This window comes from Neoarius graeffei, chromosome 5 (assembly GCF_027579695.1).
Source record: "Neoarius graeffei isolate fNeoGra1 chromosome 5, fNeoGra1.pri, whole genome shotgun sequence".
Lineage (NCBI taxonomy): Eukaryota > Metazoa > Chordata > Actinopteri > Siluriformes > Ariidae > Neoarius > Neoarius graeffei.
This window is the reverse complement of record NC_083573.1, coordinates 68,708,080-68,724,183: the sequence shown is the minus strand read 5'-3', so window position 1 is coordinate 68,724,183 and position 16,104 is coordinate 68,708,080. Positions and strand designations below refer to the sequence as shown.

General features: G+C 41.2%; 1 protein-coding gene across 9 annotated transcripts in view; it reads right to left on the bottom strand.

Annotated features, from left to right (window-relative positions):
* Positions 1–16,104, bottom strand: part of plecb (plectin b) — a 213,574-nt gene that overhangs the window by 60,338 nt on the left and 137,132 nt on the right. For 6 of the 9 annotated variants that reach the window (XM_060922295.1, XM_060922288.1, XM_060922289.1 and 3 more), the window contains exon 2: positions 2,938–2,999. In XM_060922295.1, the coding sequence (XP_060778278.1) occupies positions 2,938–2,999 (62 nt within the window). Of the gene's footprint in view, positions 1–2,937; positions 3,000–7,066; positions 7,484–16,104 lie in introns of those variants that run through there. The other 3 variants (XM_060922293.1, XM_060922296.1, XM_060922294.1) reach the window with 2 other exon arrangements.

The window sequence follows — 16,104 nt, the reverse complement described above, 5'->3', positions numbered from 1 at the left end:
AAAGACCGGACAATGAGAGAGAAATGGGAGCGCTTGGTCTACACAGGCTGTGCGTTTTGTTGTTTTATTTTTTTTCTGCTGTAGACAGATGGCCTTGTGCAAAATTACCCTTCTGGATGAGTGTGTAAAGGGACATACTTTCATATTAAAAAAACAAAATTGGTCCAGAATATGCCCTTTAATGCATATAATCCAGCTATTCAAATATCAGGACCATTATTAAATGTGTATCACTTTTCACTTACAGAACACACACACACAATCACAACCACAAGAACTTAGTAATAAATATAATAACTGATAATCATGGGTTGTGGTTTCTATCACTGTATTTAAATAAATAAATAAATAAATAAATAGACCCCATTGTGAACACCACTGTTGTTAAATACGCAAAATATTAAAATATTTTATTGACTCAAAAGCTGCTTGCCTTGCTGTTTGTCTGGTTTCTTGATGTTATCTGAGCAGATTTATAATACAGTCAAAATAAAATCAAAGTGTATGGAAAGCAAATGTTTTCCACAGCCTTACTCTAAGATCCTTCAACTTTAAAGCTAGACGGCCTTTAGATTTAAAAAAAATCTGTGAAATTTACTTCCCTCTGAAATTTGGTCATTATGATACACTTTTATTTTTAAAATATAACAAACAACCCAGGCCATTCTGTGGCTGGGAAGTTATTTAATTTGAGGGGATTCCTGAGCAAATAATGTGCATGAAATCGCTCGCTTCACGCAGTCAAGCAGACAGAGAAAGTCCGTGTGCACATGCGCAGGTTTACCTTCTTCTTCTCCTTCTTTTGGGTTTTACAGCAGTTGGCATCCACAGTGTTGCATTACTGCCATCTACAGGTTTACCTTGACCGTGCACTGACATTTACATCATTCTGGCGCTAAACGAACAGCTGATCACACCGAGGTGCTCGCTGACCGCCGATATTTATTAGGTTGGTCCTGAGTTTCCTTTCCTTCGCAACATAACGTCTTTCTCGCTTTCCATTACTGTATTCGGTCTTTCACGTTTCATTCGCACACTCACGTCCTCCATTTTTCTCTCCTGTTTCAAATTTGTATCCCACAATGCCTTGCGCAAACAGGGAAAGCCCACCACGTGATGCAGGACGTAGTATCTTGAATTGGGTCATGGTGAAGCAGGAAAAAATAGCGGAGAAATTAGGGCTACGTGGCCCTAAATGTATTAACTGTTCTATTAAAAAAAATTAAATAAAAAAAAACTAGTAAAATGGGAAGTCTGTGATTCGAATTCAGTAGCTTTCGGTCCAGTAAACAAAAATAATTGGGTGTCGGGGAAAATTCTTTTTATGACCTAAACCTGAAAAATCTGAAAGGCAGTCTACCTTTAATCTCTTAATCCCTCAAATGCCGAATTCCCATACTGAACTACAAAAGTGATTCCCTATGATGCTCTGTTTCCACCTGACTCCAATTTGGAAAGAATTAAGCACGTCTTTAAGAAAAAGGATCAAAGTTCATCACTGTGCCAAATCAAAATCAAGCCATCAGAAGTCCCTGAACTTCATTTGAGCTCCATTTGAGGTGTTCCTCCTGTGGTTGGCATCTGTTCAAACTGATAGTTTACAAGCATGTCCCCATTATCTTTGCTTTCAACAGTTGGTTTAAAAAATATACATGTTTTCTCCCATTAATAAGAGGTAGAGTAGGAACTAGAACTGAAAGAAGACCTGAGCATGTGAGATAAGAGGTTATTCCAGAAATCTCATCTCATCTAATCTCATTATCTGTAGCCACTTATCCTGTTCTACAGGGTCGCAGGCAAGCTGGAGCCTATCCCAGCTGACTACGGGCGAAAGGCGGGGTACACCCTGGACAAGTCGCCAGGTCATCACAGGGCTGACACATAGACACAGACAACCATTCACACTCACATTCACACCTACGGCCAATTTAGAGTCACCAGTTAACCTAACCTGCATGTCTTTGGACTGTGGGGGAAACCGGAGCACCCGGAGGAAACCCACGCGGACACGGGGAGAACATGCAAACTCCACACAGAAAGGCCCTCGCCGGCCACGGGGCTCAAACCCGGACCTTCTTGCTGTGAGGCGACAGCGCTAACCACTACACCACCGTGCCGCCCCATTCCAGAAATCATTTGTTGAAACAGCAGCAAATTTTGGTGAATTAGCAGGGGTTTTCTAGAAAGATTTAGTATGAGGGCGCTCACCATGGCGAGGGAGCGAAGCGACCGGGGGCGCGGGGGGGTGTTTGTCCCCCCCCCTCCGCTGTGCGAAGCCTTTGAAAAATTGAGGCTACAATGGGACATTCTGAGGCTATCTGAGAGGGAAATTCTAACAAATTGTTTGTCAACATTGAAAAAGAAAGAAGTAATCTTCTTCTGCCCCAGACAGTCTTTGGCTTTCTTCCGTTTCGTGCCACGGGATGACCTCTTTAAATGCCCAAGTGTCAACAAAAACAACTCGCGAACTACTTCTGTCAAAAACTCCTGCGCCGGTGGGTGAAAGGTCATTCAGTCTCGAGAAATCTCGCTCTACAAGTCAGCTGATCTTGTATGTAACCCATGTCAAATCTCGCGAGAGCAGCCGTGACAAGTAAACAACATGGCGCCTCAGTCTGGAAAACGCCAATTCGGATTGTTTTTGCACCGTCTGGCAGTGTATCTACTATGATTGGAATAGTTTGAGTAATTATAACGTATTTGATGATCAGACACATTGTCACGTGGTGTTGCTGGGATGTTTTCACGGAGAAAAGATCGTTTTGAGAAAGATTGCATGTTGTGCAGTAGCATATAAGTGCATGGCCTAAGTGTGACTTGGGGTTCAGTCGGCATTTCGGTAAGGGGGCGCACGCCGAGAGTAAGAGGGCGCAGTGCCCCTGTTCCCCGGTTTAGACGAAAGCCTGAATTAGTAACAGAGTAAGTAACCTGAATTACCTTGATCAGGTGCTTGTTCACCCATTTTGTGAAAGTCTTTTTCTGCACCCTGTCCCGTTCATCTGTAAAACACAAAAAGAAATACGTGATGAATAATTATAGTTTCATGACTTGAAATCACACATACTGTATATCAGATCAATAATATGTCCATATGGATATTTAACAGTTATTCCACTCAATCTCGTCATACACGAGCTATGTGCCTCGCCGGCTATCAGATCATGTACAATGAGATTGAGTGGAATAACTGTTTTATTCTATCCACATTCACTGGATTTTGAGAAAAACAGAGCATTTTTATTTTTTGCAAATTCGATAAATAAAAACTTTATACAAAACGTCGGACAACATAATTTCCGCTGAGAATGTAAACAAACCGGCGAAATGACAGTAGCAATTTGTGAAAAATGCGATAATAATAATTCTTGAAAAATAAAGAGATATGTTCTTACCATGAAATACTTTCATTCCATATTTTGTTGCTTTTTTTGTATTTATTTGGGGGTTTTGTATTCGAGTAGAGTTTTTATTGCATCCTTGGTTGGTTCAGTAACATGGGCTGCAATTTTCTTCTTTTTTAGTTTTTTTTTGGCAGTTGGCAAACCAACTTAAAGGTGAATTACCGCTACCGACCGGGCTGGAGTGTTGAACAGGAGATATTTTGGGGAGGGGGAATAAATATATTATTATTTTAGCCATTTCTATTTCTTTTAAATACTTGATAAAAAAAAAAGTGATATATCTGACTTGATGTGCTTCGCCATTTTGTTTGATATCCTAGTAGTAGAGTAGCCAATCAGAACATGCGATTGCTCATATCCAGTGAACGTGGACAGAATAATGTGCTTTACTTAGCAAGAAAAGCAATTCTGCCGCGATCAAACTAACACAGGTCCAGAAACTCCATTTTAAAGGCAAAGAATAATTTGCGTAAGAATAGTGAATAGACCGTGATGAACCGGATCTCCTCTGATTCAGCCTGACCAAATACACATAATGACGAGCTCTACCATTTGCACAGACATGTTCACCTCATACCAAGCCACAAGCACAAACTGGCTCAGGGGCACATGTCTGAAACTGGTGCGCACATGGCACATCACTTGGCATGCTTAGCTGGGTTTTTATCAGTACCAAAAGGTGGAGTAAGAATGTGAGCTCAGGGAATGGCCTTGAGCAGCACATATACACATGTACAGACAGAACCACTGGAAATCACAACACTACTAAGGAAAATTAATATCAGTGGAACATGAAAGTGCTGTCTTTCATGAGGCTCTGTTAAAAGAAACACACAAGGAACACACAGTATACACACTATTTAGGACACACACTAGCTGAACCAACCAGTTCACTAAAAGTGAACTTTTACCAGCATGGCTGCTCACTGCTCTGGGTATGTGTGTGTTCACTGCTTCAGATGGGTTAAATGCAGAGAGGAATTTTACAAGTGTGTGATGAATAAAGTTGTGCTTTTTTTCTTTCCTTATTGCAATAAATAGAGTTAGACCATATTTATGTAGACCATAATTATCCCCCCTTCCTTTTTTTTGGGGGGGGGGGTTGTCTTCACATAAATGCCTTTCCTTGAATTTCTCTCTCTTCCATTTACTTCCTTCAACGTCAGTTCCACGTATGTAGTTCCAACCCTTTACACGACCTAGTTCCCCAAGTAGGCCCCCTAAGTAGGCTACATGACCCATATCTTCCAAAACAACCACAATATAAATATCATTAAGTTATTTCACTAAAAGTGAACTGGGACTTGTTTAAATACTGTGGCATGGAACTATTTTTATCCATATTTTAGGAATGAACATTATTTGGTCGAGGTGGCAGAAGTGAAAAGTTTCATTCTACCAAGAAGTGAAGTGATTAGTCATGTACTCATAAAGAAATGGCAGTCACCAGCACTGTGTAGATCACATCCTGTTCTTACATACGAACCATCTGAGCGAGCCGGTAAAATTCAGTGTAGATTTAGATTTACTAACTTACCAGATACTTCTAATCAGAATGAAGTTACAAGATAAGTTAAACATCATACATGCAGAGAGCAGATGCACTCTGGGACTGAACAGATGAACAAATAAGTTGGCTTAATGCTCCTTCAAGAATATTACAGCTGTCCAGAAGAAAAGCAATGGTCGAATCCCTTTTCAATTCGTAGTTCATGTTAACCCGCAATCACAACAATTTAACAATTGCATCAGTTATATTCCTGAGAAACTCTTCTCACAGGGTCTTCCCATCATTGACTTTTGCAATCGAATGAACATGAAATTACACTTTGGGAATTGTTACACTACTCTTGTGTGTGTTAGGCCCACATCCACTATAAATAATTCAGTGATTCAAAAATCACTCTGGTGAATCACTAGATGGTGATTTCTGCTATCCATGAGTGACAATACTCTTTTTTTTCCCCCCTTACTCACTCACTCACTGATGTCTCTCACTGATCGTATAATTTACCGTGTTGTAAAAATAACTGGTGCCAAAGATTTGTTATGGCTACAGTACATGAGCAAAACGACAGCGGAGCTAAGTAGAAGAGGGAGTTTCAATGGTGATTAAAAGAAGCTTTAAAAAGTCATACAGCTGGGGAAAAAAAAAAGAAATAAGAAGAAGCCAGAGCCATTAAAAGCCGTTTATCTCAGACCACTGGCACACCCTCGTCAGATCACTGAAACATTTCCTCCACTTTCTCGGGGAGGAGTGTTACTGTATCAACGTTGCTATGGTGAGGGCGTGTTGAACTTTTACCAAACAGTGTGGAGTAAATCCTCCCTCATCAATAAAAGACTTCCTTTTTTGGTGGTTCCGAGTGCAGGGAAAATACGTTGATTACAACATCTAACCAGTCACAAGTTTGCTCCCGAGTAGCCTTTGAGACTTGGGACATTTAAAGAGTATGTACTTTGAGTTTGCAGTTCGAGAATTCATGAGAAGTCATGACCTAATGGTTAAAGAAGCAGCTTTGGGACCAAAAGGTTGCTGGTTTGATTCCCTGGACCAGCAGGAACGGCTGAAGTTCCCTTGAGGCAAGGCATCAAACCCCCAGCTGCTCCCCAGGCTGCTCTGGGTATGTTGTATGTCGCTCTGGATAACAGCGTCTGCTAAATGCCTCTAATGTAATGTAATGTAATGAATTCCTTATTTAGGTATTGCATTTCAGTGTGAATGGTTAAGCCATCACACCTGCAACTTGACAATGGACCACGCCCTTTGGGCAACGTGAGATCAGGAACCTAATACGAATGAGCGTTTCTAATTCGGCTCTAATCACGAGGAAGAATGCAATGTATTATTGATAACTCATATTGGGTGCAAAGTAAATAAATAATAATTGAAAAAACTAAATATTAATGATAAACGATAATCCTTGGTGTAAAAAGTACAGGAACACATTAATAGTACATTAAACATACTGTATGTCAGTAGTGCCAGAAATATTATTTGCTCAGGATTACTTCTGTTTGTTCATCTGCACAAGTAGCAGGCAATAGGACAAAAGGGGTGTGGACCTTTTCAACCTAAAGTGTAAAAGTTCGACACGTCTGATCTGAAAGACTTATGGCACCATCACATCAGAGATTTACATTTATTGTTTTTTCCAGCAATAAAGCAAGATGGTATGCTCCACTGTGACCAACTCATACAGCGAATCCTGATACAGTACAGTGCAAACAAGTTCAAATCCTGGAACTCGGTGGAAAAACTATCAATACAAATTGTGAAATTCTGAAACATGTATATGATATGACTACCGCTTAGTTTTTTCTTCATTATAAAAGCGTACCGTAAGTATAACGCCAGTCTTTGCCCTCAGCAATGCTTCAAAGCATAGCATTATGGTAAAAGTTATGGTGGGTACTTGTGGGTACACTCTCTCTCCAAGAGAAAACCACAAACTATGCAGAACCTCTTTTAGCACAGCCATCTACCGACATCAGAAACTAGTATTCAGGATGGTAGCAAAGGTTTCTAGTTACTCTGAGATATAAGTTGAAATGATTAACCACTGTACGTCGATAATAACACTTGCATATTTTTATTAGTTTTAATCAACCAGCCTTCTCCCAATCTAAACATACTAACTGCAAGACAGTTCTCACTCAGGTACCTTTCCTGCCATCCATGGCTTTAAGCATGCCCTGGTAGAAGACATCGTCTGAGGGCATCCTGGATCTCCCCGTACTGTCAGAGGAGTAGTTCCTCGGTTTCTTTGCAGAACTCATTTTCTCTCGATCAGGCTTATGACACTCTTCTTGTGTCCTTCTCTCTTCTCGTGTCCCACCACAGGTTGATGTCCTCAAACCTCTTGCTGCTTTTTAGAGCAGCAGCCTGCAGTCCTGTGGGTGTATTCCAGCTGAAATGGACTTCTTCCGTTTCTTGCTTTGGTTTTGTTCTCTCTACTGTCAGCTCACGTTTCCTTTCTGCCTTGCGTTCCTTCAGCATAAAAGATGCCTACAGGCTATGAAGTGTGGGCCTGTCCCCGCTCTGTGTGTGTGTGTGCACTTTCACTAAGCTTTCAGAGGACATTGTGAGCTTGGATTTGCCCGCCCTGTTGCTTTGCCAGGACAGGAAAAGAGGGAGGGACTGGAGATCAAGAACTCAAGGTGTGGTTACCAGTATGCCTCATGTACCACCCACATTCACACTGTATACTACATACAACACACACACCTTAAACATTAAGTGGAGGAAAATAAGACGTTCAAGGAGATTAATGAGAAAGTGGCACTGGACTGAGAGGTCACATTCTGATGTTACAACTGGTCTGAATATCCTCTATTCTCTGGTCAGATGTACAGATTTTGACAACTTGACTGAACTTATTTGAACTTTCATACTGCCAATACGTTTCTAATTCCAAATGGACTTTCTCTGCTTGTGCGCACAAGTACAAGCATAAACTCCTTTAACAATTACTCGTTTATCTGGAATGTTCCTTAATCATGGGTTACTCATGCTGCAATAAAGGGTGGAGGAAAAGGAGTGTCATTCAGGTGTCCACAGGATGGTACAATTAGTCATCCACCTCTCCCAAGCAAGCCTCAAACACCCCCACACCCACACACACCCACACACAGCCTGCATCTTTGCCACTGACATGGAGCCGTGTCTGCCGTGATAAAAGGGTTAAGCTCATATAGTTAATCATAAGCACACTTCCGAGTATTTCGACAGTTTTAACCCAATTTGCACACATTTTCCATCTCCATAACAACAAACCACAGCCCTTCCTGTAACCGAGATTGGTCACTATTAGACTTGCTCTATTTTTGTTTTTTCTCCAGCAAAGCCAAAAAAGCTAAAACATTCTGCATTGTGTAACATCTTCCTACACAAGTCCATAAAGTTTGCTGCCATGAGCAAACAAGATGCCTTATCAACACACAAGACAACATAGATAGACCATCATAAAATAGTCGAGTATATGGCTTAGGCGTGGTCCATTGCACAATTGATAAAGAGTTGCTGCATTATGCTCGTTTTACCACATGCCAGCTTTCTAGCATTTCTTTAAACAAAGATACAACCTATTCCTGTACCAGTTCAGGCTTGACTGCTGCACAGTATGTGGATGTGCTTATTTTATGACATTCAGAAGCTCTGCAACAGACGTAGAGGAACACACCTTAAATAATGACTTTAGCACTTACACACCTTTGTCCTTACAAGTGAAGGAATTAAGGAGCGGCAGAAAAATTTTTTAACATTATGCCCCGGAGCGATGGTGCGCCACTGCTATAATGGAGCTTGTGGCTTAATGGATCAAACAATTCGTAAACTGTCTATAAATATCACTACATATAACCCTGTCATAAGGAATTAAAGCTCTGCTTGGGAACAAATACAGAATGTCACCATTAACTAGAAATAAAAGAGGAAATGTTTTAGTGATCTGTACTAATCCTTTATGTAGCGTTACCACCACACCAATATGGTGATTATACACCTTTATTCTGACATTTAGAGACAAGTATGTTACACAGTGTGTCATACGGTATGTAACACCAGTGTTACTTCTAAGTGGAAAGCAGCTACTTACAGTTACAGCTAAGCAGTCACTATGAGCATTCAGTTCAATTCAATTTTATTTGTATAGAGCTTTTAACAACGAACATTTTCCAAAGCTTTAGAGAAATATACAATTTCCAGATATAAATTTATCCCTTCTTTTATCCTGTTATATACATTTATCCCCGCGTGGGTTTCCTCCGGGTGCTCCGGTTTCCTCCACAGTCCAAAGACATGCAGGTTAGGTTAACTGGTGACTCTAAATTGACCGTAGGTGTGAATGTGAGTGTGAATGGTTGTCTGTGTCTATGTGTCAGCCCTGTGATGACCTGGCGACTTGTCCAGGGTGTACCCCGCCTTTCGCCCGTAGTCAGCTGGGATAGGCTCCAGCTTGCCTGCGACCCTGTAGAACAGGATAAAGCGGCTACAGATAATGAGATGAGATACATTTATCCCTTTAACATGCAGCATCTGTAAGAGTCACTATCAGGGTGCCCCACCCATTCACACACACCATGAGTGATCTCTTCAGCTTGTGCTTAGCTAGCATTCTGTGAATCATCATCATCATCATCATCACAAGCTCTGGTGAATCCTCAATGAAATGATGCATTTAAAGACACAGGTTTTGAAACATAAGTCCAATAGAATGACCAAAAAGTCTGTTCCTTGGATGATCCTAATATATTTTCATCCATCATGGCCTGAAGCAAAGAAAATAAAATACTGTTATTCTATCCACATTCACTGGATATGAGCAATCGCATGCTCTGATTGGCTCCTCTACTACTTGGCTATCAGCTCATATACCATGAGTAGAGAAAAATAAAATGGCGGAGCGTGTTGCTGAATCAACTGAGGATGAAATAAAAACTCTACTCAAAAACAAAACCCCCAAAATTTTCAAGTATTTAAAAGAAACAGAAATAGCTAAAAGAATATTAAACCAACCCCCCCAATATCTCCTGTTCTGCACTCCAGCCCAGTCAGTGGCGGTAATGCACCTTTAAGTTGGTTTGCCAACCGCCAAAAAACTCTAAAGAAGACGACCCCCCCAAAAAAAATATGGAATAAAAGTATTTGTTGGATGGTAAGAATGTTTTTTTTCAAGAATTATTATTAAAGCATTTTTCACAAATTGCGACTGTCATTTCACCAGTTAGTTTCCATTCTAAGCGGAAATGATTTTGTCAGACGTTTTGTATAACATTTTTATTTATTGAATTTGCTAAAAATAAAAATGCTCCGTTTCTCAAAATCCAGTGAATGTGGATATAATAAAACAGTTATTCCACTCAATCTCATTGTACATGGCTTATAGCCGACTCGGCACTACGTGCCTCATCGGCTACGATTCGATTTCGTGGAATAACCGTTAAATATCCAGACCTGGAACAGCAGCAACAGCACAAGCCTAACTAGCTAAGGCAAATGTTTCATAGCATGCCAGCTCCAGTAATGTTTCACATGGCAATTCCACTGCACCTCCATTCAGTCTTTAAAGAATGCGACAGAAAGGCACTACAGGCTCTCCAGCCAAAGTCTGCCTTCACTGATCGATTCACACGGAGACTGTGGAACAAGTTGGTCATCAGACCGTTTCTGCAACAGCATGCAGAAGAAACGTCTCATTACACGAAGCAAAAGTGCTTGTTATGCTACTTCTCAACCAGATGGGTCTTTTCAACAATAAAGGCTTTCATGTGAGGATTTAGTTATATTCTGTGGGCTATTTCCAGCCTCACAGTCTCTCCCATATTCATCAATCCATATGGTTGGAAAAGGAAACCCCACTTCGCTATTTTTGTAGTCATGCTCAAGTGTTACCACAAGTGCAGCAGACAGGGACACTAAAAAAACCATACAAACTACACTTTCAGAATTAAAAGGTACTAAACTGTACCTTTCCTCGACGCTGGGATGGGGTGGTCCATTATGTATTGCATTATCAATATCCATCCATTATCTGTAATCACTTATCTTGTGCAGGGTCGCAGGCAAGCTGGAGCCTATCCCAGCTGACTACGGGCGAAAGGCGGGGTACACCCTGGACAAGTCGCCAGGTCATCACAGGGCTGACACATAGACACAGACAACCATTCACACTCACATTCACACCTACGGTCAATTTAGAGCCACCAGTTAACCTAACCTGCATGTCTTTGGACTGTGGGGGAAACCGGAGCACCTGGAGGAAACCCACACGGACACGGGGAGAACATGCAAACTCCGCACAGAAAGGCCCTTGTTGACCACTGGGCTCGAACCCAGACCTTCTTGCTGTGAGGCGACAGCGCTAACCACTACACCACCATGCCACCCACATCATCAATATGTATATTTTAACTGGAGACCTTTAAAGATAATTTAATTGAACCTTAAGGACCATTACTTTAAAATCTATAGATACACCACACGGCATTTCGAGGTGAAAGATGTGATTATACCAACCCAGTGACACAGAAACATTCAGTTTCATATCTTTGGTCACTAAATCAACTAAACAGTACACTGTAAATTAAAACTATGATAATGGGATTTTGCTCTCTCTCTCTTGCTGTCCTTTTGCATTACAATCACTGGATAAGTATTACAAATTTTTTTTTTTAAATCTGATTTTGGTTCATCTTTCCTGCTTTTTGCCTTTTTTTGTCATTACTCTTATTTCTATTATCTCTGTTGTTCTAATTTTTTTCATATCCCCTTATTTCTTATACAGTCTGTCATTCCTGTATTTTTTTTTTTTTTTAAGAATCTAAAGGGTTTTTTTTAAAATACTTTTTCTATGTCAAATAGTTGTATGTGTGTGCTACATATGTTGTTTCAAAGTTTTGGAGTCTTCAGTATTATTCTGCAGTATAGAAAATGGTAATGAAAAAAACATGAATGGAGTAGGGGTGTATAAACTTTTGACTTGGTATGGCGTGTCTGCTACAAATCACTGATACTGTATAAATCACTTACGGATTTAATTTGCACTTTAAAAATCCACCTCTTCCCTTGGTTCATTACACATCTTGTATTCATTGTCTTTGTCTATTGTCGTCGTTTTGTATAGCCTTTGTGTTGGTATAATAATAAGAAAACTAAAATGACTAACTACACACTTTGGGCGGCACGGTGGTGTAGTGGTTAGCACTGTCGCCTCACAGCAAGAATGTTCTGGGTTTGAGCCCAGTGGCCGACGGGGGGCCTTTCTGTGTGGCGTTTGCATGTTGTCCCCGTGTCCATGTGGGTTTCCTCTGGGTGCTCCGGTTCCCCCACAATTCAAAGACATGGTTAGGTTAACATGGGGCGGCCTTGGGCTGAAGTGCCCTTGAGCAAGGTACCTAACCCCTAACTGCTCCCCAGGCACTGTACTGTGAGTGCGTGTGTTCACTGCTTCAGATGGGTTAAATGCAGAGGATGAATTTCACTGTGCTTGAGTGTGCGTGTGACAAATAAAGGTTTCTTCTATAATCTCTTCTTATTCTACTCCCATCCCATGCAGTACATGAATCATGCTGCTCAGCACTCCCTCCATTACACTCCCAGTCAGAAGTTTTTCATCCACTACTGATTAAAACACATCTGTAATATAACAGATGAAATTATATACACTGGAGAAGTAGGAACTCGTGTGTGGGGGGGAAAATGTAAAAATTACTTTTACAAGGTCATTTAATTCAAAGAAAAAAAAAAAGACACAAAGGAAAAAAAACCCTTTCTATCTATTAGATAATCTTTCTGGGTAAGTTCTAAGCAGGCTAATGCCTAATGAATAATATGAAGAAAAACAGGACACTCGTGGAAGGAAGGTGACAATAAAATGGCAGCCTTTACATTCCAGTACAGGGTGGAACACGATCCTCCCCTGAACACAGGTGGATCCTACCATGACTCTTATCGGTCTTATTTTCTTTCGCCCTCACTTCTGTTTTCTCTGCTTGTGAGAGCGTGTACTGAGCCACCACACCTAGATGAAGAGGAATGTTCACTCCCTAAACACTATCATTTCCTTAATCTCTTTTTAGAACTAAATGGAAGTAAATGTATAAATAATTTGCGTGTCGCAGGGCTACAATAAAATAATAAAAATAATAACAACACACTGCACCCCGTGGCCGGCGAGGGCCTTTCTGTGCGGAGTTTGCATATTCTCCCCGTGTCCGCGTGGGTTTCCTCCGGGTGCTCCGGTTTCCCCCACAGTCCAAAGACATGCAGGTTAGGTTAACTGGTGACTCTAAATTGACCGTAGGTGTGAATGTGAGTGTGAATGGTTGTCTGTGTCTGTGTGTCAGCCCTGTGACGACCTGGCGACTTGTCCAGGGTGTACCCTGCCTTTCGCTCGTAGTCAGCTGGGATAGGCTCCAGCTTGCCTGCGACCCTGTAGAACAGGATAAAGCGGCTAGAGATAATGAGATGAGATGAGACAACACACTGCAGTCCTTTTTACAGTCCATGTGTCCTTCACCATCTCCTCTCAACAGCCACTATGCTGACTCGTCTTCCTTTAATATTTACAGCAACCTAAATCCACAGATCAGATGGCAATGTTGCCTTAAAACATAATTTGAGGATGAAGCAAACTCTGCTAGCGTTGGCATCAGTAACTGGGATCTCATCGGACTCATATTACAGTTTACAGAGAAAATCCAATGCGTCAGGCTTTTGGTTTCCAGATCATTCAGCACACTGGAGCCCGAGGTTACGGGAACAATAAAGTGAGAACGATGCTTTATCTGCTGTCTCCCTCTAATGGAGATGATTGCTAAGGACATCCTGAGACATGGATATTCTCTCTGAAGGTGCAGCAAGCAGTAGGAAAGAGAGACTTGATATTTTATGTCTTAGCAAGTGACCTTTTATTATTTTTTACGATTGAGCAAAGTTAAAAGCATTCCCACTTCACGTCCAGTGTTTCTGGGATACACTCTGCAGCCACTGAAGCAGTTACTGAAGATGGATGAATGAATGAATTTAAAGTTGACTCCAGGGAGAGTGGAATTATAAAGAGATTAAAAACTGTTCCAGGAGCACAGACACTTGTGCTGTAACTCAGTTAGAGCTTTAACAACTAATTTGCACTTTCTTCATTCCTCTGGTACAGTTATCTCAGTATTATTCGCCAAAGGTGAAGTGAATATCAGTGAATAATAAATGTGGTTATTATTCACCGATATTCACTTAGCCTGAGGCAGATAATTGTTTTAGTATCAATACAGAGGTGATTATTAAAAAAAAAAAATCATATTCCACCCATCCATTATCTGTAGCCGCTTATCCTGTGCAGGGTCGCAGGTGAGCTGGAGCCTATCCCAGCTGACTACGGGCGAGAGGTGGGGTACACCCTGGACAAGTCGCCAGGCCATCGCAGGGCTGACACATACCCTGTGTCTGAAATTGCTCACTACTCCCTAAATAGGGAATTACTATATAGAGGACTATATAGTGAGCTCACTGGTAAAATCTCATCTCATTATCTGTAGCCGCTTTATCCTGTTCTACAGGGTCGCAGGCAAGCTGGAGCCTATCCCAGCTGACTACGGGCGAAAGGCGGGGTACACCCTGGACAAGTCGCCAGGTCATCACAGGGCTGACACAGACACAGACAACCATTCACACTCACATTCACACCTACGGTCAATTTAGAGTCACCAGTTAACCTAACCTGCATGTCTTTGGACTGTGGGGGAAACCGGAGCACCCGGAGGAAACGCATGCGGACACGGGGAGAACATGCAAACTCCGCACAGAAAGGCCCTGTCAGCCGCTGGGCTCGAACCCAGAACCTTCTTGCTGCGAGGCAACAGTGCTAACCACTACACCACCGTGCCGCCCCTAAAAATCATATTTAAAAATAACTTATTTCAATCTTCAAAAGTGACATGCAAATGTAATAAAAGCACGGCGCATACTTGTGTCACTTATCTATGCCGACTCACATAAAATACTTTGTTTTGAAACAGATAAAATAAAATCACACTTCCACCTTACCTTTGAATAGTTTCAGATCAAACTTTGAAGCATCTTTAGTGTTTTTAGGAACAGCATTTTCTTTCATTATTTGTAATTCTTCCTCACTTACGGTGACAAAGCGATTGGCCGCCATTTTGCTGAGTCACTCGAAGTGATTAGTGAGAAATAGTCCGAGTTCCTCAACCAGTCAGCGCATGCAATTTCCTAAGATCACCTCCGTATTTACACTGTCAATTATAACATAATTTTAAAGATTTAGAGGTGTGCTTATTCCATTTATACATGTTATTCAAAGGCAAAACTGATCAACCCATGAGTCAAATTATCCCATGACATAAACTATGATTAAACTACAATACTGATTTTTGTTACAACGTGTATACAAATATTAACCTGGTATCTGACCATGTTGAAAAAAAAACCCAACACACATCTACACCACAAAATGAACTTAAGAGATAGCAAATGAATGTGTCTTAATGAGACTTCATAAATCCAGCACTAGAGGGCGAGAAAACACAAGACACTCACTACTATACGGCGCTTACTAAGTTACTGGATTGTATTACTGATGTAAAGCAGTGGCTGGCACCGAACTTTTTGCATTTGAACAACAGCAAAACAGAATGCATCTTATTTGGCACGTCACCCACGTCAAATGTTTTTACAACAAATTTTGGTACTCTGGCCCCCTTTTTTAAACCATTTGTACAAAATCTTGGGGTAACGTTTGACAGTGGGCTTAAATTTGATAAACAGATTAGTTCTGTTGTTAGAACGAGCTTTTTTCAACTTCGTCTCTTGGCCAAAGCGAAGCCGTTTCTCAGTCGGCAGGATCTCGAGAAAGCAATTCATGCATTTATCAGTTCGAGACTGGACTATTGTAATGCCCTGTATGTTGGCCTCAGCCAGTCTTCAATTTTACGTCTTCAACTTGTACAGAACGCTGTGGCCTGATTTTTAACAAGCACGTCTAGATGTGAACACATTACTCCTGTGTTGTCGTCACTCCACTGGCTTCCAGTCCGTTTTAGAATTGATTTTAAACTTCTGCTGTTTGTTTTTAATGCTGTCAATGGCCTGGCTCCCTCTTATGGCCCTTTTCCACTACCCTTTTTCAGCTCACTTCAGCCCGACACGGCTCGCGTTTCGACTATCTAATGGCCCTTTTCCACTACC